This window comes from Myotis lucifugus, unplaced genomic scaffold (genome assembly GCF_000147115.1).
Source record: "Myotis lucifugus unplaced genomic scaffold, Myoluc2.0 scaffold_3, whole genome shotgun sequence".
In the NCBI taxonomy this organism is placed as follows: Eukaryota; Metazoa; Chordata; class Mammalia; order Chiroptera; family Vespertilionidae; genus Myotis; species Myotis lucifugus.
This window is the reverse complement of record NW_005871051.1, coordinates 27,391,364-27,412,458: the sequence shown is the minus strand read 5'-3', so window position 1 is coordinate 27,412,458 and position 21,095 is coordinate 27,391,364. Positions and strand designations below refer to the sequence as shown.

The following is a 21,095-nucleotide window of genomic DNA, read 5'->3' as shown; positions in this document are numbered from 1 at the left end:
CACTGTAATGTCACTTCTATTCTTCTCTTTAACTCACACCCAAATGTTCTCCAGCTGATTTCACTCCTAACAAATGGTGAAGGTCCTAGAAACTAGGTTATCCTGTCCTGTCTTCCTGAACTAGAATTTCTTTTGAGGTTCAAAAACACCAATATTTTATTCCAGGGGGAACTCTGACATCATGTCTTGGGCAGCTCTGGGGGCCCAGCTTGAACCACCTTTAGACATAGCAATAGCTGGGATTAGGAAACCAACCAATTCTACCATCTTCCTATCCATGTTGCTTTGGTCATCACCACAAACCTAAGTCCCTTCCAAGACTGTCTATTCCATACTCTCAATTTCTCCCAACATCCCCTAGAACAACCTCACAACAGTGTACCTACAGAGGGAGAAAGGACATATATTCTTTGATATAATGATTTGTTACAAAAAAAATTTCCAAAATACATGTGCATGATCATGAGTTATTGCTGGTCAGTTCAAACACAGGGAAGAGATTTCTTGGTCACTGTGGACAGTAATTTGATACCAATGAAATGTCAAAATATCAGTCAAAGTATTGAAAGGAAACAAAAACTATTATGCTATCCTATTTTAAAATATTTCAATATCTCTCATTAAAAGTTGCTCCTCTGGGTTGAGGAAAGAAAAAGGATGTAACAGTATGCTTATGTGTGAATACAAATGTTACATGCTTATAAGTATGTCTAGAAAGTTTATTTTCTCCAACAACACTAAAAAATCTCTTATTGTCTAGCTCTCTACCTTACCCATTAAGGCCTGCACACATGAAGTTCATGTCAGAAAGCAGATGGACTCTGTTTTTTTGCCTATGAAAATATTATTTACAGTTGTTGTATATTTCACACAGTGACCTCATATCTGGAACCCATTCATTTCCCCATCTGCAGAGAACAACTGTTCTCATCTGTCGGGGGGAGGCTCTGGCTAGAGTCTATTGATGTCACAGGCCAGGAGGAATCACTTAAAAATGCCTGGAAATGAGAGTTGTTATACTTATCAGGTTTTTGGTGTTTTATTTTACTATCAGCAAAGAGTTACTGCAAAAGTAAAAATTAATAGGAGGGAGCAAAAATGAATACAATTGCAGAATATTTCCCTCACATTATCTGTGTAAATCCTATAACCAAAATTGTAAGCAATTTTTCTTTCAAGTTATAACAACCAAGATTCCCCTCACTCTTCTTCAAAGACAATAAGTACCTTGATCCTTTGTTCAGCCAGTAAGTAAATGTTTATTCAATATAAACTTATTAAGCATCAATCAAATGCCAGCTAGGTGGGAATAAGACATGATGATCCTGCACACAAGGAAGTAAACAATCTATATGAGGAAACATAAAATGTCAAGAAATGGTAATAGGATTAAAATAAAGGGTAAACCAAGAAGTCAGCTTCAGGAAAGTAGTAAAGGCTGATTCTGTGGAGATTGTAAGTCAGGCCTCTCAGAGGGGGTGATATTTAAATAGAGACTTAAAGGTCAAGCAAAATGACATCAAGATAGTGGGAGAAGGTGTTTCAAGCACCAGGAACAGCATGTACAGAGAAACAGAGGAGTCAAAGAGCAGAGTCTTTACAGGAAAAGTTTGAAGATCAGGGTGAATGGAGCAGAACGCAACTGGAGGAAAGTGCAGGGGATGAGAATGGGAAAGGTCCTCGCACAACAGGTCCTCGTATGTGGAACAAGAAAAAGGCCAAGAAACTGTACATAAAATTGAGTTCAGTGTGGGCCAAATGATAAACAGCATGTGAATGGATTAATGAATGGCCAAATGGCCAACTCTCCTAAGAGAGGCCTGTCAAAGAAATCCAAGGGAAGCTTTAAAAATAAAGCCAATAGGACTGCTAAAGTCAGAAAGATCAACTCATCTGTTAACTACAGTTTTCAATTCAAGAGTCTATATTAATCACATGTGCACTTAACCACAGTTAAATACAAAAAGGTGACAAAAAAGGAAGAGAAGACAATGGTATTTATTAATTGGCTGGACCTTCAGCCAAAAACACAAATATAGAAGCTGAGCTCTCAGAATGAGAAAAAATCTAACACAGTCAACATTTTCAAGTGAGCCAGGTAACACATGGCAATATTTCTATACTAATCCAAGAATTATGAAATGAACTTAATTCAAAGAATATGTGGCTCTGCCTGCCTCTCCATCTCACGACCTACTATCTGGCTCCCATTTCATGGCTAAGAAGACCTAAGCTACCCTACTCCATACTGTTTCACAAGTTCATGTTTTTATTAGTGCCACTATTCTTCCCACACATTTAATAGATCCAAACCAGTCCGGCTGGTGTGGCTCAGTAGTTGAGCACCGACCCATGAACCAAGAGGCCCCCAGTTGATTCCCAGCCAGGACACATGCCTGGGTTGCAGGCTCCATCCCCAGTAGGGACAGGCAGAAGGCAGCCAGTCAATGTTTCTCTCTCTCATCTATGTTTCCATCACTCCCTCTTCCTTCCTCTCTCTCTAAAAATCAATAGACATATTTTTAAAAAATAAAAATAAAAAATAGATCCAAACTAGTCATCCTTCAATATCCACAGCAGATGTCACCGCCCCGTTTCCCAATTTCCGCCAACCACTCTCCCATACCCTGGGTCACACTTTTATCTGAGTACTTACCATCTATCCCCAAATCATCTGTTCACATGACTGCCTGCCCCCCATTGGGCTGCCAGTTCAAAGTACACAAAGGCAGCCTCACCCACCTTCATTTCAAGAGCACCCATGCGCATGCTCTTAATTATAACTGTGCCTGGCTAACAGTGGATGCTCAATAAACATTTGCTGAGCCAAACCATTATACTAGCTTGTAAAAGTACTTTGTAAACTATAAAGCACTCAACAAATATTGTTCTGCTGATGTTTACTGTTTCCTTTCAACCTTATTCTCCATCACTCAGCTTTCATGTGCTCAAGGCAAACTGAACTATCAATGATTCTTACAGCCAAAACCTATTTTCCACTTTTGTCTGAGTAGCTTACATTTGTCCCTACATTTATAAAGCTCTTTCTCTTATCTTTACTTATTCAAATAGTACCAATCCATGGCCTGGATCAAAAATATTACTTCCAGACAATACCCCGCGCTCTTTCTTTCTAACTTGTCAGGCACGATGGCTCCTGCAAAGAAGGGTGGTGAGAAGAAGAAGGGCCGCTTCGCCCTCAACAAGGTGGTGATCAGGGAGTACACTATCAACATCCACAAGTGCATCCATGGTGTGGGTTTCAAGAAGCATGCCCCTCGGGCACTCAAGGAGATCTGGAAATTTGCCATGAAGGAGATGGGGACTCCAGACATGCGCATGGACACCAGGCTCAACAAAGCTATCTGGGCCAAAGGAATAAGGAATGTCCCATCTCGTATCGGGGTAGATTTGTCCAGAAAATGTAATGAGGATGAAGATTCATCAAACCAGCTGTATACATTGGTCACCTATGTGCTTGTCACCACCTTCAAAACTCTACAGACCATTAATATGGACAAGAACTAATGCTGATGGTTGAATAAAGTTATACAACTACCTTGGAAAAAATATATACATATATATCACTTCCAATAAAACATTCCTGGATAACCTTAACTGGAAGTAACAGCTCCCGTCTCTGAAACCCCAGAGCACTATGCTGTCTCTGTCTTGTGGCACCTATTACATCTAATTGCACTGTAGTTGTAAGAAGTGGGAAGCCCTATGCCTGTTATGTCATCATTTCTTTCAAAGCACACAGCTTAGAAAAATAAACACTTTACTGATTCCACATATTCAAGGAATAGTCGTCTAGTATGATTTAAGCACCTGGATAAGTGTTCCTCTCTTCAAGCCTTCTGAAACATCCTCCTTAGACATGTAATTTTCAAAGATGCTCTTTTTCTTCCCTCGTATGGACTTGTTCTTTGACTTTTTGTCACTTGGCGAAGCACCAACACCATGTGGGCCAACCACGGAGGACACACCTAGAAACATGAGGCAGTAATCAACTCTTTCCTCAATCAAACATCACTGTATTTTTAAAACTAGAGATATTTTACCTTTTTTTAAATTTAGAATGACCAACATGAAAATGAAACTCCCTGCCCAGGCAGCGTGGCTCAGTGGTTGAGCATCAACCTATGAACCAAGAGGTTACGGTTCAATTACGGCATGTGTTACCGGCTTGATCCCCAGTGTGGGGCATTCAGGAGGCAGCCGATCAATGATCATCTCTCATCATTGATGTTTCTATCTCTCTCTCCCTCTCCCTTCTTCTCTGAAATCAATAAAAATATATTTTTCAAAAATATTTAAATAAATTTTTAAAAAGAAAATGTAATTCCCTGATAAAGATTTCAAATAGCCACAAGAAGGAAAGAATAGGTAAGAAAACATGAATAAAATATATACAGATGAGACGAGTTTTACAACAATACCACATATGCATGGAATATAATCTGAATAATGGGTTCAATATGCTTTCTGTTTATAGACACAAACTTTTTAAAAATAGGAATTACTAAAAGATCACCATTTTTCAAGAGGAAATTAAATAGCTGTGCTCAATATATCAACAATTTAAGACAACAAGAAATCACACTTAATTCTAGAACAAATAATGCAGGAGCATATTTAACAAGTCATCAAAAGAATTATAGGCCTCCTCAATCCTAAAACCCGCCCTGCACCTCCATTCCATTTGTATTTCAGATCTCTACTTGCTAGAGTAGACTCCATTTTCCTTTTGCTACCTCTGAGGGTCCCCAGGTTCAGCCTGCAGTCAGGATGACTCATTACTGGTTCCAAGGTTGCCTCTTCTCTCCAGATCCAGAGGGGCCTCCACTGCTCAGGCTCAGAGTTCTTCCTGCTTTGAGCAGCTCAGCTGTTACAAGCTGAAACCAAAGAGAAATGGGTGACTGAAGAGCAATTAACCTGTAGCCTCCTCTGTGCTCTTGGAAATTTAGTACTTGGATGGCAAAGGCAGTGTGGTGCGCTTCCTGGGTCCTGGCGTCACTTTGTCCTGGGCAGTTAATCAAGCACACCATCTGTCCTGAGTTTCTTTTCAAGGCCTTCACCTCCACAGTTATCACTAGCTTGCTTATTTGGACCACTTCAACTAAGAACTTCCACAAATGGAACAATGAGGTAGAAGTTAAGGAGTTGTGCAGTTCTATTTAGCTTGTGAAATGCACAAGAGCAGGAGGGAAGACAGTTTTGAAAAAGTAAACTTAGTCAAGAGATGTAGCATTGACTAAGTTTAACCTTGGACAAAATGACGTTCCTCTATGAAACCAAGTAATCTATTCCTTAGAATTCATCAACAAAATCTAATTCACTGCCGCAAAACTATGCAGGGAACCCTAGATGGTTCACTAGCTTTCAAAAAAAATAGAAATATTGTAGTTAAGCATCTATTTCCCTATTCTGATCTGCCATCACTTCAAACCAGTCATCTGACCAGAAGCTCGGCCAGCTGCTTCTAAGGAATAGAAATCAGCTGCCTGGATCGGCGCACTGGAATATGGGACCCTGCAGCTGGCCCCATGACCTTCCACCTGGATACTGAACATGTCATCACAATGTCTACTTTCTATTCTCTGCTGGCCACCAGCCCAGGATTTAAGCCTATACTTGCAAATTTCCAAAATCCAGGTAAAGCAGCCTTTATGCTTTCCCATAAAATGGATCAAGATGTCATTCTAAACACTAGCTTCCATTTCCTCTAAATTTCCCACTAACATCCTTTATCAAAATGATGGAATTTTTCTTTAAAATGAAATTAATATAACTCAGGAGAAGAGAAGCAACAGAGACAAAAGGTAATAGGCCATTTAGTCATACATGAAGAGATACAGAGATAATGTCAAAAAGTGCAAAAAGGGAGAGAAATAGCTTGTCTTAGATAAAAAATTTTCAAGCTGAAACCATCTCATCTCATGGTACACATAAACTAATTATTAAAATTCTGTGGCACACCAAAAAATACATTTTTTCCTATATGACAAAAATAGGTATAATTTTGATTCATTCACACCAGACAGCTATTGTTATATTGGCTATTGTCATTTTTTTATTTGATAATTTAAGGGAAAAGGAGTCAGTGCCCCTGACTAAATAGACAGGTATTGCAATAGTCAGGTTTTAAAAATTCTTGTGGCACACCAGTGTGACGCAGCACACTGGTTGAAAATCTCTGTCTTAGATAAACAACAAAGTAGTGGGAAAGGCACATACAGGATTCCAGACTGTCTAATGGTCTAATTCAGAAATGCATTCATCCAGTCATTCATTCAACAAACACTTCTGCAAGGTACTGTACTAGGAACAATAATGGATACAAACATTAATTTATAAAAATCATATTGAACTAACAATACAAGTTGGGAAGTGATAGCATTAAATTTTTTTTAAATATGGCTAAATGTACTTATGATGAGAGAGAAAGGATATCTGCAGGACAGTAAATCAAAGAGAGCTTCAGAAAATTTTTAAGGAATAACTGAGAATGTGAGAAAATCATACTGCTGGCAAAGGAAACAGGGGTGGGGAGAGAAAGAGAGAGGGAGGAATACAGGCAGGTTCTTGCAACATTAATTCCGTTTGGATAGAGTCCAGTCTATATGAAGGAAAGCAGTGGTAAGGAAATTAAAACAAGTTGGAAGGTCTAGAAAACCAGCCCAGTTTTTCAGAAGTAGTAGGGACTTTCTGAAGCATGAGTGAGCAGGAGAGAAGACAGATCAGAGTTGTATTTCAGGAAAAATTAACCTGTGCCGGATTCATCTGCAGTTGAGAAAAACTGGCAGCAGCTGTACCTTAGGAAAGAACTAGAACAGAATGGGGAAAAGGAATGCCTGAACTAGAGTTGTACAGGCAGACACTGAAATGAAGAGACTTTTAACATGATGTCACACAGAACAAAGTGGCATCATTTGGCAACCAGGCAGATCTGAATGAGAGCAAGGAAGTGGCACCTATGTGAAATTTCAAACAAGGAAACTGAGGAATGATAACATCACTAAGATAGAGAAGACGATGAATTCTACTTGGGGTATTACATAGCTCCATATGGAAATGCATACTCTATACATGGAAATATATACCTTTACCTATACCTCTACACCAAATACTTAGAAACTAGAGCATAGTTTAGAGAAATGAATTACCCAGCCATTTGCATAAAGATGGTACTCCAAAGTTTTCTAAAATAGATGAAATTGCTAAGAAAGGGTAAACTATACAGAAGAGGGGCTAGGACAAAATCTGGGTTAGAGCAACTTTTAGGAAATGGAAAGAAGAAAAAGTAAAAAATATAACAAAGAAGTTAATAAAGATATACAGGCAGACACTGAAATGAAATAAAGAACTAACAAAATCAGATGTTACCAAAAAAAAAAAAAAAAAGGAAGAAAATAACTTCCAAAGAAAGACAGGCTCATGTTTCACATAATCAAAAAAATCAACATAAAATAAAATAAAAATGGAGGAAATAGCTTAAAATGCAAGCAAATAAAAACAAACAATCCTAATATATTTAAAATGAAAAACACAACATACTAAAGAGATGGGGAGAGAACTAACCCAAATAACTTTTGAACAGTTAAAAACAAAAAAGAAATAAAAATTAAACTCAAATTAATCGTTTTTTAAAGAGGTATGGCTTAGCAATTCTAAAACTACTTTCTGGATATTCTAAGAGTAAACAAATAAGTAAATATACTGTGGATAGTAGGAGTCGGACTTGTGAATGTGAGAAAGAAATTACAAATATAGAAAGTGTAAAAACTAGAATAAAGGCCTGTGGTTTTGAAATGAAGTTGGAGATATCATTGCCAGGGCTGACCAGCAGCCCCTGAACGATGGATGACCGGATTACTCAGACACAGTTTGACTGTGAATGAAGGGCTAAGGGGCTTGCCACAACACCTGGGCCTAATTTCTCTTTAAATTCCTGCCTACTTGTTCCCAGAGATCAAGGTCTAATGTTCCAGCATCAGGGAACCAAGGATTATCTATAATAATAAAAGCGTTATATGCTAATTAGACCAGACAGCTGAACGACCTTCTGGACGTCATTTCCGATGTCCTCTAATTAGACCAGACAGCTGAACGACCTTCTGGACGTCATTTCCGATGTCCTTCCGGATCAGTTAGTGGTGATCAGGCAGGGAGGCGAGCAGTTAGGGGCGATCAGGCAGGCAGGCAATCAGTTAGGGGCGATCAGGCAGGCAGGCAAGCGGTTAGGAGCCAGCGATCCCAGATTGCAAGAGGGATGTCCGACTGCCAGTTTAGGCCTAAATTAGTAGTCGGACATCCCCCAAGGGGTCCTGGGTTGCGAGAGGGTGCAGGCCAGGCTGAGGGACTCTCCTCCCCTCCTCCATGCACAAATTTTGTGCACCAGGCCACTAGTAAGTTATAATAGTCTGCAAAAGGCCCTTTAATTGTTTCTTGGTAACCGAGGCACCATTCGCCTTTAACAACTGCTTAAGGACTGTGGACGGAAGGGGTCACATGCTGACCTGACAAGCTCAGGGGAGGCCTGCATGGCAGTCTTGCAAACTCAGAAACCTAAATTAACTACAAAGGATGGTCTGAAATTAAACTTTAACTAAAAGCAGTTATGGTGGGCAGTTATGTCCTAGGCTGGTATCTTCACTGACAAGGTCAACCTTTACCTTAACTGAGCCTATCTGTCTTTTTGCATCTCTGACAACATACCCTTGAAGTGTCTGGGTAACTCGTAACTTCCCGTTTTCTGGACCCCCTGAGGCACAACCAAATGTGCTGGGCGCCAGGACAGATACCACAAATTCCTTCATGATCATGTTAATTGTTCCTGCACCCACCTATGTATGTGTCTATCATTTTACTTTTTATCCAATCCCAGGGGTTTCCCTGCTTTGCTTTATCCCACCTCCTTAATCTATCACAATGAATTTCATGTAACCCACCTACATCCCTCCTTTGATTGCAATGTATAAATACAGGTGTAACCTGCCATTCTCCAGAGCATTATCTCAATTTGTTGAAGTTCTGCTTCCCAGCATATGTTGACAGACAGTCTGGCTCAAATAAACTCACAAAAATTCTTTACAGGCTTCAATGGTTTTTTTACATTAACAGCACTATTATATATTGTTGTTGTTCTACGGATAACTTCTGTCCCATTGTGAAACCTGAGCTGAAAAACAATTCCCTCGAACTTGGAAATCCTAAGGGAACCAAGAATTATAAATTATAACGATTTGTAACAGGCTCCTTAATTGTTCTTGTATAACTGAGGCACCATTAGCTTTTAATACTTTTTAAGTAACAGAGACATGTTACTCGGTGGATAGTTGCTGTCCTATTGTGAATCCTTAGCTGAAAAACAATTCCCTCGAACTTGGAAATCCCAAGCAGGCTCCAATGACTTACTGCGCAGTTACTTTTGTTTCCTTCCTCTTCGTTTTCGAGGGTTCCGCCACGTCTACTTGCGTTCCTTGGTCCTCACACGGGCACCACCTTGCCGAGGCTGACCAGCAGCCCCTGAATGACGGATGAACAGATTACTCAAACACAGTTTGACTGTGAAAGAGAGGGCTAAGGGGCTTGCCCAGCTCTAGTGGCCAGAGCAGCCTCTAGTGCCTGCCTTATTAGGCCTTTATTGGAATTTTTTATCTTTAGCTACAATCAATAGGGTGAGTAATCTTGGGAGGACACATGTTTACATTGTCCTCTAGGCAAGGGCATCCAGGGATTAAGCATAAGGATTCCAGTAAACACTCGGGGGTCTGCACATACACAGACTTATTTGGAAAGGTCAAGGAATAATTAGGGGCACTGCCTTCGGCACTCCCCTAAGTAGGAATTCTGATAAACAGGGCAGGCGGGAAGAACCAAGATGGTGGCATAAGGTATAAACCTGTATGTGCTGCCCCCCACAACAACATTAAAACTACAACTATAAGACAAAACAGCTATCATCCAGAACCACGGGAAAGCTGGCCGAGTGGAAGTTCTACAACTAGAAGGAAAGAAAAAAGCGCATTGAGACCGGGTAGGAGGTGCAGAGGCACCAAGAACAGAGGTACGGAGGCACGCGAACCGAGCTGCACCAGGGTGTGCAGTTTTTTTCAATCGGAAGGGATACAAGCTCTCAAATGCACTGAGCTCATTTACGGCAAGACTCTGGGGTCCCAGACTCCTATGGGGAGAAACTGGACTGTCTTGCAGCGGGTCGGAAAGCGACGGTGACTTTCTCGCAGAGCTGCTCGCAGGGATCATTGTTGCTGAGGGGGCGCAGGACTCAGGACGCAGAGGCATGGAGACGGCTGACGACAGCCATTGCTGTTTGCTCCGCCCTGGTGATTCTCTGAGACCCCGCCCCACTCAACTTACATCCCCACCCAAGCTGTGCTCAGTGGAGCAAAGGAATCACCTGCGCTTCTGCAGCCTAACCTAACAAACTGCAGCTGGGTCAGAGAGCTCCAAAACTTCCAAACCCCAAACAAAGAGGAGAAATCTGCTGATATCGCTGTAGCTCCTGTTGGGTGATATCGTTGTAGCTCCTGCTGGGTGAACTGACTTGGAGATCCAGGAGCCAGGGTACCCCTGGTCAGATACCAGATTTCAACTCCTCACATCCATAAGGGACACACTCAAGAAGCAGACTCAGTGAGCACGAAAGCCCCACTAGAGCAAGTTCTACCCCATAAGGGTGTCTCCAGCACAGCAGTTCTTCCACTGTAGACACAGCGGGTCCTCGCTGTCAGCCAAAAATGCGGAGACAAAGAAACATGTCACAAATGAAAGAAATGGAGGAAAGCAAACTAATGGAGGACATAGAGTTCAAAACCACAGTTATAAGGTTACTCAAGAACCTTCTACAAACCTCTGAGGAACTTAGTGAGACCTTCGAGGATCTTAATGAGAATGCCAAAAAAATGGAAAAGGACCAGTCAGAAATTAAACATACACTGACTGAAATTAAAAATAATATACAGAGATCCAACAGCAGACTAGAGGATCCCAAGAATCACGTCAAAGATTTGAAATACGAAGAAGCAAAAAACACGCATCCAGAAAAGCAAAACGAAAAAAGAATCCAAAAATATCAAGATAGTGTAAGGAGCCTCTGGGACAACTTCAAGCGTACCAACATCCGAATTATCAGGGTGCCAGAAGAAGAGAGAGAGCAAGATACTGAAAGCCTACTAGAAGAAATCATGACAGAAAACTTCCCCTACCTGATGAAAGAAATAGACTTACAAGTCCAGGAAGCGAAGAGAACCCCAAATAAGAGGAATCCAAAGAGGACCACACCAAGACACATCGTAATTAAAATGCCAAGGGTTAAAGACAAAGAGAGAATCTTAAAAGCAGCAAGAGAAAAACAGTTACCTACAAGGGAGTACCCATACGACTATCAGCTGATTTCTCAACAGAAACCATGCAGGCCAGAAGGGAGTGGCAAGAAATATTCAAAGTGATGAATAGCAAGAACCTACAACCAAGATTACTTTATCCAGCAAAGCTATCATGTAGAATTGAAGGTCAGATAAAGAGCTTCACAGACAAGAAAAAGCTAAAGGAGTTCATCACCACCAAACCAGGATTATATGAAATGCTGAAGAATATTCTTTAAGAAGAGGAAGAAGAAGAAAAAGGTAAAGATAAAAATTATGAACAACAAAGTGACAACAAATAAATATCTATCAACAAGTGAACCTAAAAATTAAGTCAGAATAAACTGGTGAATATAATAGAAGCAGGGGCATAGAAAGGGAGTGGACTGACAATTCTTGGGGGGAAGGAGGTGTAGGGGGTGTGGGAAGAGACTGGACAAAAATCTTACACCTATGGATGAGGACAGTGGCAGGGGGTAAGGGCATGGGGTGGGGTGGGAACCAGGTGGAGGGGAGCTATGGGGGGAAAAAAGAAGAACATCTGTAATAATCTGAACAATAAAGATTTATTAATTAAAAAAAAAAACAGGGCAGGTGGCCTTCCACACACTTCCCTTTTATCAGAATGTCCTCTTTACAACTTTTCAACCAAGACTCTTGTGCTCCCCAACATATCATTATAACTCAATAGTTTATCTATATATATAAAAGTGTAATATGTAAATCGGCCAGACAGCGGTACAACTTGTCGGCTATGATGCGCACTGACCACCAGGGGGCAGACACTCAATGCAGGAGCTGCCCCCAGCCCGCAGGCCCTGATCGCCGGATTGGGGCCTACCTGCCAACCTCTTGGTCCCTCCCCATGGCCAGCAGGCTCTGATCACCCAATGGAGAACAGGGAACCAGGGGTGGGTATTGGCACGTCGACCAGCCCCGATCATCCTGCCAGTTGCCCCACACACAGAGGGCGACTGCGGCTGCGGTGGCAGGGGACAGGGCCAGCTGCTGGCAGCCAGGGAAGATAGACCCTGATCGCAGGCCAGGCCTAGGGACCCTAACTGTGCACCAGGCCTCTAGTAATATATAAAGAGATACAGAGGAAATGTCAAAAAGTGCAAAAAGGGAGAGAAATAGATGGTCCATCCACAGAAATATAGATGTGTCTACACACACACACACACACACACACACACACACATACACACAAATGTATACAAGTATGTATGTATATATTCTTATATTATCTAGCTCTGTCTGCTAAGATGGTCTAGAATAAACAATATCCCAGTAGCAATGAACATATCTAGTACCCAATATCACTTTTTTAAAAAATATTTTTATTGATTTCAGAGAGGAAGGCAGAGGGAGAAAGAGATAGAAAATCAATGATGAGAGAGAACCATTGATCGGCTGCCTCCTACATGCCCCACACTGGGGATCGAGCCCACAACCCAGGCATATGTCTTGACCCGGTAGTGAACCATGAACTCTTGATCCATAGGTCAACGCTCAACCACTAAGCCATACCAGCCAGCCTACCCAGATCTCACTTTTTAAAAATATTTTTAATATGTTTTTATTGATTTTAAAGAGGAAGGAAGAAGAGATAGAAACATCGTCAGGCTGCCTCCTGCAACCCCTCTCCTTCCCCCCTTCCCCCCACCAGGATCAAGCCCACAACCTAGGCATATGCCCTGACCAGGAATCGAACCAGCAACCTTTTGGTTCATGGGACGATACTTAATTCACTAAGCCACACCAGCCAGGCTTGTTCTCACTTTCTAAATACCATTCACTGCAAAAAGGATCCAGGGCTCCTTAGAAATATGGCCAATTCTGAGACTGGCTTGAGGAAAGTACAATATGAGCCTAGAGGGGGGTTGGCAAACTATAGCACACAGGCCAAACAAATCCAGACATTCACCTTTCTTTATAAATAAAGTTTTATTGGAACACAGCCACAGTCATTCATTTACAAATTGTCTATGGCTGCGTTCCTGCTGTGAGGGTGGAGTTAAGTAGTTGCCACAGAGACTATATGGCCCACAAAGCCAAAAATATTTACTATCTGGCCACTTACAGAAAAAAGTTTTCCAAGCCCTGGCCTAAAGTATCTTGTCATTCCAAAAAGTCAGGAAACACTCAAAAAGTGATGGAGACATGACACAAGTTCACAGGAGCCAGTTGAAAAGATTCCCACTGGCCAAATATATAATCATTTAAGGATTAAATATTTTTAATGATGACAGCTTATATGTAAACCATTAAATAAGAACCCATGAGTTCATACTGAAAAAACAAATAAGTAAATGGAAGGGGGAAGTTCTTCCTTACATCAGAATCCCAACTAATAATTGTAGAAAAATTTATGGAATTAGAATATTACCATTGACAATCATCATCATAATTAATTCAGATTCATCAGTGGATGATTAAAACTAATGGGTAAAAGTTTTGAGGAGTAACAGAATATTAAATAGTCTCAAAATAGTCTCTAAGATACTTATTAAATACAAAGAGGAAAAGCATATCTTGACGGTAGAGCAATCTGGCAGACTACCATAACCAAGTGATTAAAGTAGACACCTGTAATGGGACAAGTCAACATCACATGCCTCCTGATACATAATGAAAAACATGTCATTTGTGAAACATGAATTAAACCTGCTACAAAATAACTGCATAGCTCAGCTGGTATGGCTCAGTGGTTGAGTGTCGACACATGAACCAGGAGGTCAGGGCACATGCCTGGGTTGAGGGTTAGATCCCCAGTAGGGGGAGTGCAGGAGGCAGCCAGTAGATGTTTCTCTCTCATCACTGATGTTTCTAGCTCTCTTTCCCTCTCCCATTCTCTCTCTGAAATCAATATTTTTAAAAAAAACAAAAACATATTTACAAACTGGCCTATAATCTTCAAAAATGTTAAAACTGTTCCAGATTAAAGGAGACTAAAGACACATGACAACTCTATGCTACTTGTGATGCAGGATTTTTTTTTAGAGAGAGAGGAAGGAATAGGGAGAGAGAAATAAACATCAATGTGAGAGAGAAACATCGATTGGTTACCTCCCCAAACGTACCCAGGAACCAAACCCGCAACTTGGGCATGTGCCCTAACCGGGAATCAAACCGGCAACCTTTTGGTGCATGGAATGAGGTTCAACCAACTTAGCCAGGATTTTCTTTGGATATAAAGAGCATGACTGAGGAACTTGAAGACATTTAAATAGAATATATAGATTACATCAATGCCATTACATCAGTGTTAATTTGCTGATTTCAATCATTTCTTTAGGTTTGAAATTATGTTTCCAACAAGAATCCAAATCTTTAATTATAAAATCATATCTGTTTATTGAGTTACATTTTTTCTCATGCTAAAGAACATTCCCAACAATTGACAATATAACAATTAAAAACTCCCCCTTAACAGCGAATACAAATGATGTACTAAATAAAAGTTCAAATAACCAGTTAAACGATATGTGGACTACAAAATCACTTCATCCTGTTTCATATGGGCCAAAACAGATTTATTAGCTGCAAGCTCAAATAAAGTGATCTCAAATGAGAGTTATGTCAGTAAAAATACTGCCTCTCAACAGGTCAGAAGTGACTTTATTCACATTTTATAAAATATTTTGAGGATTTAAAAGATTAAATGTCCTGAAAGGGACAACAATCCAGCACTTTTTGCAAACACAGCTGTTGGTTAAAGCTCTTGGGATTCATTCAGTTGTAGGGAGAGATAATGGTTATAAAATATTAAGAAAATTTTGGAATCTTTTCTTATTAATCTAATAGCTGACTTGTTTCTAAACATGTGCTTCATTGCTATATTCTAGGACTTCTTCAGGCTCTCGGCAAAGAGCAATGAACACAACATGACCTTACAAAGTCCCTACTCCCATGGTATTGACCATCTAGGGGGTGGAGAAGACAAGCAACCACTTACGGCAATAAAACAGACTGAAGAGATAGTGACAAATGGAATGGAGAAAGAGAGCACTGCTTTAGCTTTGGTGATTAGAAAAAGCCTCTATTGAGGAAAAAATACTGTAGCCAAGATCCAAATGATGAGAAGTCCACCACGTGAAGGTCTCCGGGTAGAGCCTTCTTGGGAGAGGGCATGACAAGCACAAAAAACAACAAAGGAGAAACAACCTCAGCATGTTCAAAGTTTAAATAAATAAACAAACAAACAAACAAGCCCTGGCCGGTTTGGCTCAGTGGATGGAGTGTCGGCATGCGGACTGAAGGGTCACGGGTTCGATTCCGGTCAGGGGCACATGCCCAGGTTGCAGGCTCAATTCCCAGTGGGGGGCATGCGGGAGGCAGCCGATCAATGATTCTCTCTCATCATTGATGTTTCTATATCTCTCTCTCCCTCTCCCTTCCTCTCTGAAATAAATAAAAATATATTTTTTTAAATAAAATAAATAAATAAAAGAGGCCTCAGTAATACTCTCAGTATAGTAGGTTATACCAAAGAACTGTCAATTTTGTATCAGGTATGGTAATGACATTATGACTGTAGATAACAATTTTCAAATTGTAAAGCATGTATACGTGTATGTGAAATTCCAATAAATGATGTCAGGGATTTCTTTAAAATATTTCAGCAAAGGAAAGAGAAATAAAAAGGCAAATATGGAAAAATTCTTGAATTTGGGAAATAGGTCAATGGAGGGTGATGAACTATACTCCCTCTAGTTTTTGTATATTTGAAACTTTCATAATAATTTTTAAAAACTCCACAGAACAAAAACTTCATGTTAAAACTGGCAATATCTCATAACTTCTTTCTCTTACTTTCACACCCCAGCTCAACTCTTACTATACCAGTCTTCTGATTATCTCATTTGAGGAGATAAAATGAAAGCTTTAAGGATAGGTACACATTGGCCCTGGCCTATGATTAGAGCATCGACCCAAGGACCAAAGGGTTGCAAGTTCGAGTCCAGGTCAAGGGCACATACTTGAGTTGCAGGTTTGATCCCTGGCCCTGGTCAGGGTGCATGTGGGAGTCAACCAATCAATGTGTCTCTCTCACATCGATGTTTCTCTCTCTCTCCCTCTCCCTTTCACTCTCTCTAAAAATTAATGGGAAAAAATATCCTCGAGAGAGGACTAACAAAAAAACAAACAAATAAAAAAAAAGAATAGGTACACACTGGATAGGTCCTACACTCTATGACTAAATCCAGTTTCTATGACAGACAGAGCTAATCTACCAAAGGCAGGGTTGGAAACCAGAGAGAATTAAAATAAGAGATTATAAAATAAATAGCCACCTATTTATAAAAAGTCATGCTTTCTGACAAAATGGGAATTGCCTAGGTAAGAACTATCTTCCCAGAGATTAAAAAACCCAATACGCTTCTTCCCACTCGGTTCCATAGAGACTCTTTTGGTAAAGATCTTCTGATTGTGAAATCCCACTATCAATTTTCAGTCTTGGTCTTACTTGACCTTACTGTAGCCCTTGACACAGCTGAACATTCCCCCTCTCCTGGAGCCTCTCTACTTGCTTGGCAAATGTGATAGCAGAGCAAAATATGACCATACTCCTTCCTTTTAAGGACAAGTGTCACATCTACAGCCTCTTCTGAGAGACAGCAAGCAACTTTTGTCCCAGGTGACCAGTTCTGAAAGATTCTGAAGTAACCAGGAGCAGGTCCCTAACCCAACAATCTGTGATCTAAAGCATGGTGTGGCAGAAAATTCTGTTTCTGATCATTTAGTGGAGTCAATATTCTGAAAAACTTACTGATATCAAATTACTACAACTATTGAACAAAATATTACCAACTTCTTGACAGCACAGTGGAGAGCTCAAAAGAGAAAATAAGATCCAGAGATCGGCTACTAACCCGGCGGCTACTAACCCGGAGGCAACGACTCGCAAGCTCGCAAGCAACGCGACTGTAAGAGCCCAGAGGGGACCTGCACCCCTCCACGAAAAGCAAAGGTGCGGTTTGCAGTTCAGGTTGGAGCGAGGAACGCGCGTGCGTGCGCGTGCGGGCGCAGGGGGAAATCTACCCCCCCAAAATCCGCGCCCATAGAGGCCAGCGTGACCCGCAAGTGGGGAGGGCTCCCGCAGGGCTGCTGCCAGAAGGTAACACTATAAATGAGCCCATAGTTGGACTGGATGCAAAAGGGCGGCCTCAGAGTTTCCCTGATAGCCGGCTACTTGTCGCCAGGGGCTTGAGCGCGCGCAGACACCTCGTGCAGACACCCCGCGCAGTTCTGGAGGGTGGAACCCTGTGAGTTCGAACAGCTTCCCAGGCTCTTGTTTGCACACTTCCTCTTACTTCTGTGAGTTTGATTGTTGGCCCAGTGCATGTGATTGCCCAGTTGGGGTCACTAGCAGAGCTTGTAGGGGAAGATTGTTTTTGGGGAGCCTGGGAAACAGAGCTGGGAGTGGCGCCTGGGGAGCCAGCTCTGGGCGGAGCTGGTTCAGGTACAATAGAGAGCTTCTGGACAGAGAGAACTTTTAACCTCGGAGGTCAATCCAGACACACTGCCACCCAGAGGCAGAGCCACGAACTGACTCTTCTGTAAATACAGATAAGGCAATAAGGGGATTTTACGGCCGGCTTTAAAATCAGGACTGTGGCTTACACCACGGAGGAACAGTGTAACAGAGGGAAATTCAACATTCTCCTGAATTCCGGGCGTGCCAATAAGAAGAGTAGAAGATCTGAAGCACCTGCATTACTGCACATTTTTATTTTTATTTTTTTAAATTACTTTTTCTCCTTTTAACTAAGAAAACATTTTTTTTCCTTTTTTTCTTTTTTCTTTTTCTCCATCACCTGATTTTGCCCTTTCAGCTACCACATTTTTATTTTTTTATTTTTATTTTATTTTTATTTTTAACTAGTATTATTACCGCTACCATTTTACCACTCTTTAAAGTGTCATTTTATTTTGTCTTTATTTTATTTTGGGACTAATGTTCTCCATTCTATTTTCATCATTCCTTTAGTAACATTTTTCTCTACCTCAATTTCCCTCTGTGCTAAACAATCTCCCCCACTTTTTCCCTTTTGCTGTCCTGTTTCTCTTACCCTACTCTAGCTTTTGATTTTCCCTACTCTTTTTACCCCCTGTCAAAATTTAACCCTGCTTATATATCCCACGTCCAATCCCCTGTTCTAAATCCTTATACACCTTTCCCCTATCTTCCTTCACTATCCAATTTTTTTTTCTCTTCTTCTTCTTTTCTCTCTCCATTGTTTTATTGTTGTTTGCTTGATTGACGAGCATATTGGGGGTTTTTTTTTTAGGATTGTTTGTGAGGTTAGACTGCTTATTCTTTTTATTTTCCTGCCCCTCCCTCTCCCCCCCCCCCCCCCCGGTTATTTCTGTGCTTCTGTTTCCCCTTGCGTCGCTTGATATTATTGGTTGTTTGTAGTTTGTATTCATCTCCAGGAATCTGTTGCTGTAATTTGTTGGTATTAGTGGCGGACCTATAGGAGTTTTCTCCTCATATAAATAGTCTCTTCCCCTTTTATACTTCATTCTCTTTTCTCTCTTACTTTTTTTTTTCTTTTTTTTTTCTTTTTTTTTCTTTTTTTCCTCCTCTTTTTCCCCTCCCTTTTCCCAATTTCATTTTTGCAATCCTTTTTTTCTTTCTTTCTTTTTTCTCTTCTACCTTTTTCTCTTCTTTCCCCCTTATCTCCCAACTCCCTTAGCTCGGGTGGCCACCTTTATTTGGGGTTAGTAATATCGTAAATACAATAGTGTTCAGTGCCTGGTACGTTGTGCCTTGTTGTGTTGTATTTTGTGCCTTTAAATCAACACAGCAGATTCAAGCAACAGCGGCCTCCTGATCACCACACGCTCTGCCTGGGGAACAGTTGCTGTGTGTGAAGCCTCCCTCCACCAGCCAGAAGAGCCACCACAGCTGTGAACAGCACCCACCAGAGGCCCTGCTATCAACAGAGGAGCCGCTGCTACCACAACCGCCCAAGGAGCAACCACAGACCGAGGAGCCACTGCCACCCAGGGAGCAGCCACTGCCACCCAGGGTCCAGCCACTGAACGACTCAACAACTAGTCATGTCAGTGAGATCAAACATGGGTAGACAAAGAAACCCCCAAAGGAAAGAAAAGGAGGACTCGCCAGAAAAGCAGCTAAGTGAGACAGAGATATGCAACATGTCGGAAAAAGAATTCAGAATAAGGTTCCTAGAGTACATGCACCGGATGTTCAAGAAGCAAGAAGAAACAGATGAAAAACTCAACTACTTATGCAAGAAGCTAGAAGAAACAGATGAAAAAATCAACAACTTAAGTAAGTCCCAAGAAGAAATGAAGAGCGACATAGCTGCAATAAAAAACACCATTGAAAGTATCAACAGTAGACTGGGAGAAGCGGAGGACCGAATTAGTGAATTAGAAGACAAGGAAGCAAAACACACTCAAACTGTAATGCAAATGGAGAAAAAAATTAAAAGACAGGAGGAGAGCCTAAGGGAGCTTTGGGACAACATGAAACGAAACAACATACGAATAATAGGGGTGCCAGAACAACAGAAAGATGAACATGGATTAGAAAACCTATTCGAAGAAATAATATTAGAAAACTTCCCTGAGGTGGGGAAGAAAAAAGTCGCACAAGCCCAGAGAGTCCCAAACAAGGTGAACCCGAAAAGACCCACACCAAGACACATCATAATTACCATGGCAAATGTTCAGGATAAAGAGAGAATCTTACAGGCTGCAAGAGAGAGACGGAAAGTAACATACAAGGGATCTCCCATTAGATTATCAAATGATTTCTCAACAGAAACACATCAGGCCAGAAAAGAATGGACGGAAATCTACAAAGTGATGCAAAGCAAAGGACTGAATCCAAGAATACTCTATCCAGCAAGGCTATCATTCAAAATTGAAGGGGAAATAAGAAGCTTCACAGACAAAAAAGGGCTAAGGGAGTTTATCACCACCAAGCCAGCCATGCAAGAAATGCTAAAGGGACTGGTGTAAAAAGAAGAAATATCAAGCTCAGAAAGAAAACAGCCACACACACACAAAAAAAGAAATGGCTACAAGCAAGTACCTTTCAATAATAACTTTAAATGTAAATGGACTAAATGCTCCAACCAAAAGACATCGAGTGGCTGAATGGATAAAAAAACATGACCCATACATCTGCTGTCTACAAGAGACCCACCTCATTAGAAGGGACTCACACAGACTGAAAGTGAAGGGATGGAAAAATATCTTTCACGCAAATGGAAAGGAAAAGAAAGCTGGGGTAGCAATACTTATATCTGACAAAATACATCTCAAAGTGAAGGCCATAACCAGAGATAAGGAAGGCCACTTCATAATACTAAAGGGATCAATACAACAAGAAGATATAACCCTGGTAAACATATATGCACCCAATGCAGGAGCACCCACATACATAAGAAAACTTCTGGAAGATATCAGGGGAGATATCGACAACAATACAATCATAGTAGGGGACTTTAATACACCACTGACATCACTGGATATATCCGCTAGACATAACTCAGCCAAGAAACAGCATTCCTAAATGACTCACTAGATCAGATGGACTTAATTGACATCTTCATAACACTTCACCCCACAGCTTCGGAATATACATTTCTTCTCAGGTGCTTCATGGGAACATATCTAATAAATAATCCCCTAATTGGGTTCATAGGATAATTCCCCCACCAA

General features: G+C 41.0%; 1 protein-coding gene and 1 pseudogene across 1 annotated transcript in view; one reads left to right on the top strand and one right to left on the bottom strand.

The window, feature by feature from the left end:
- Positions 1-21,095, bottom strand: part of DIS3L2 (DIS3 like 3'-5' exoribonuclease 2) — a 304,622-nt gene that overhangs the window by 245,708 nt on the left and 37,819 nt on the right. Inside the window, 3 exon segments of the mRNA XM_014463733.2 lie at positions 3,832-3,989; positions 4,758-4,898; positions 9,421-9,531. Coding sequence (XP_014319219.1) covers positions 3,832-3,989; positions 4,758-4,800 — 201 coding nt within the window. The 5' untranslated portion in view covers positions 4,801-4,898; positions 9,421-9,531.
- Positions 3,151-3,541, top strand: LOC106698714 (annotated as a pseudogene).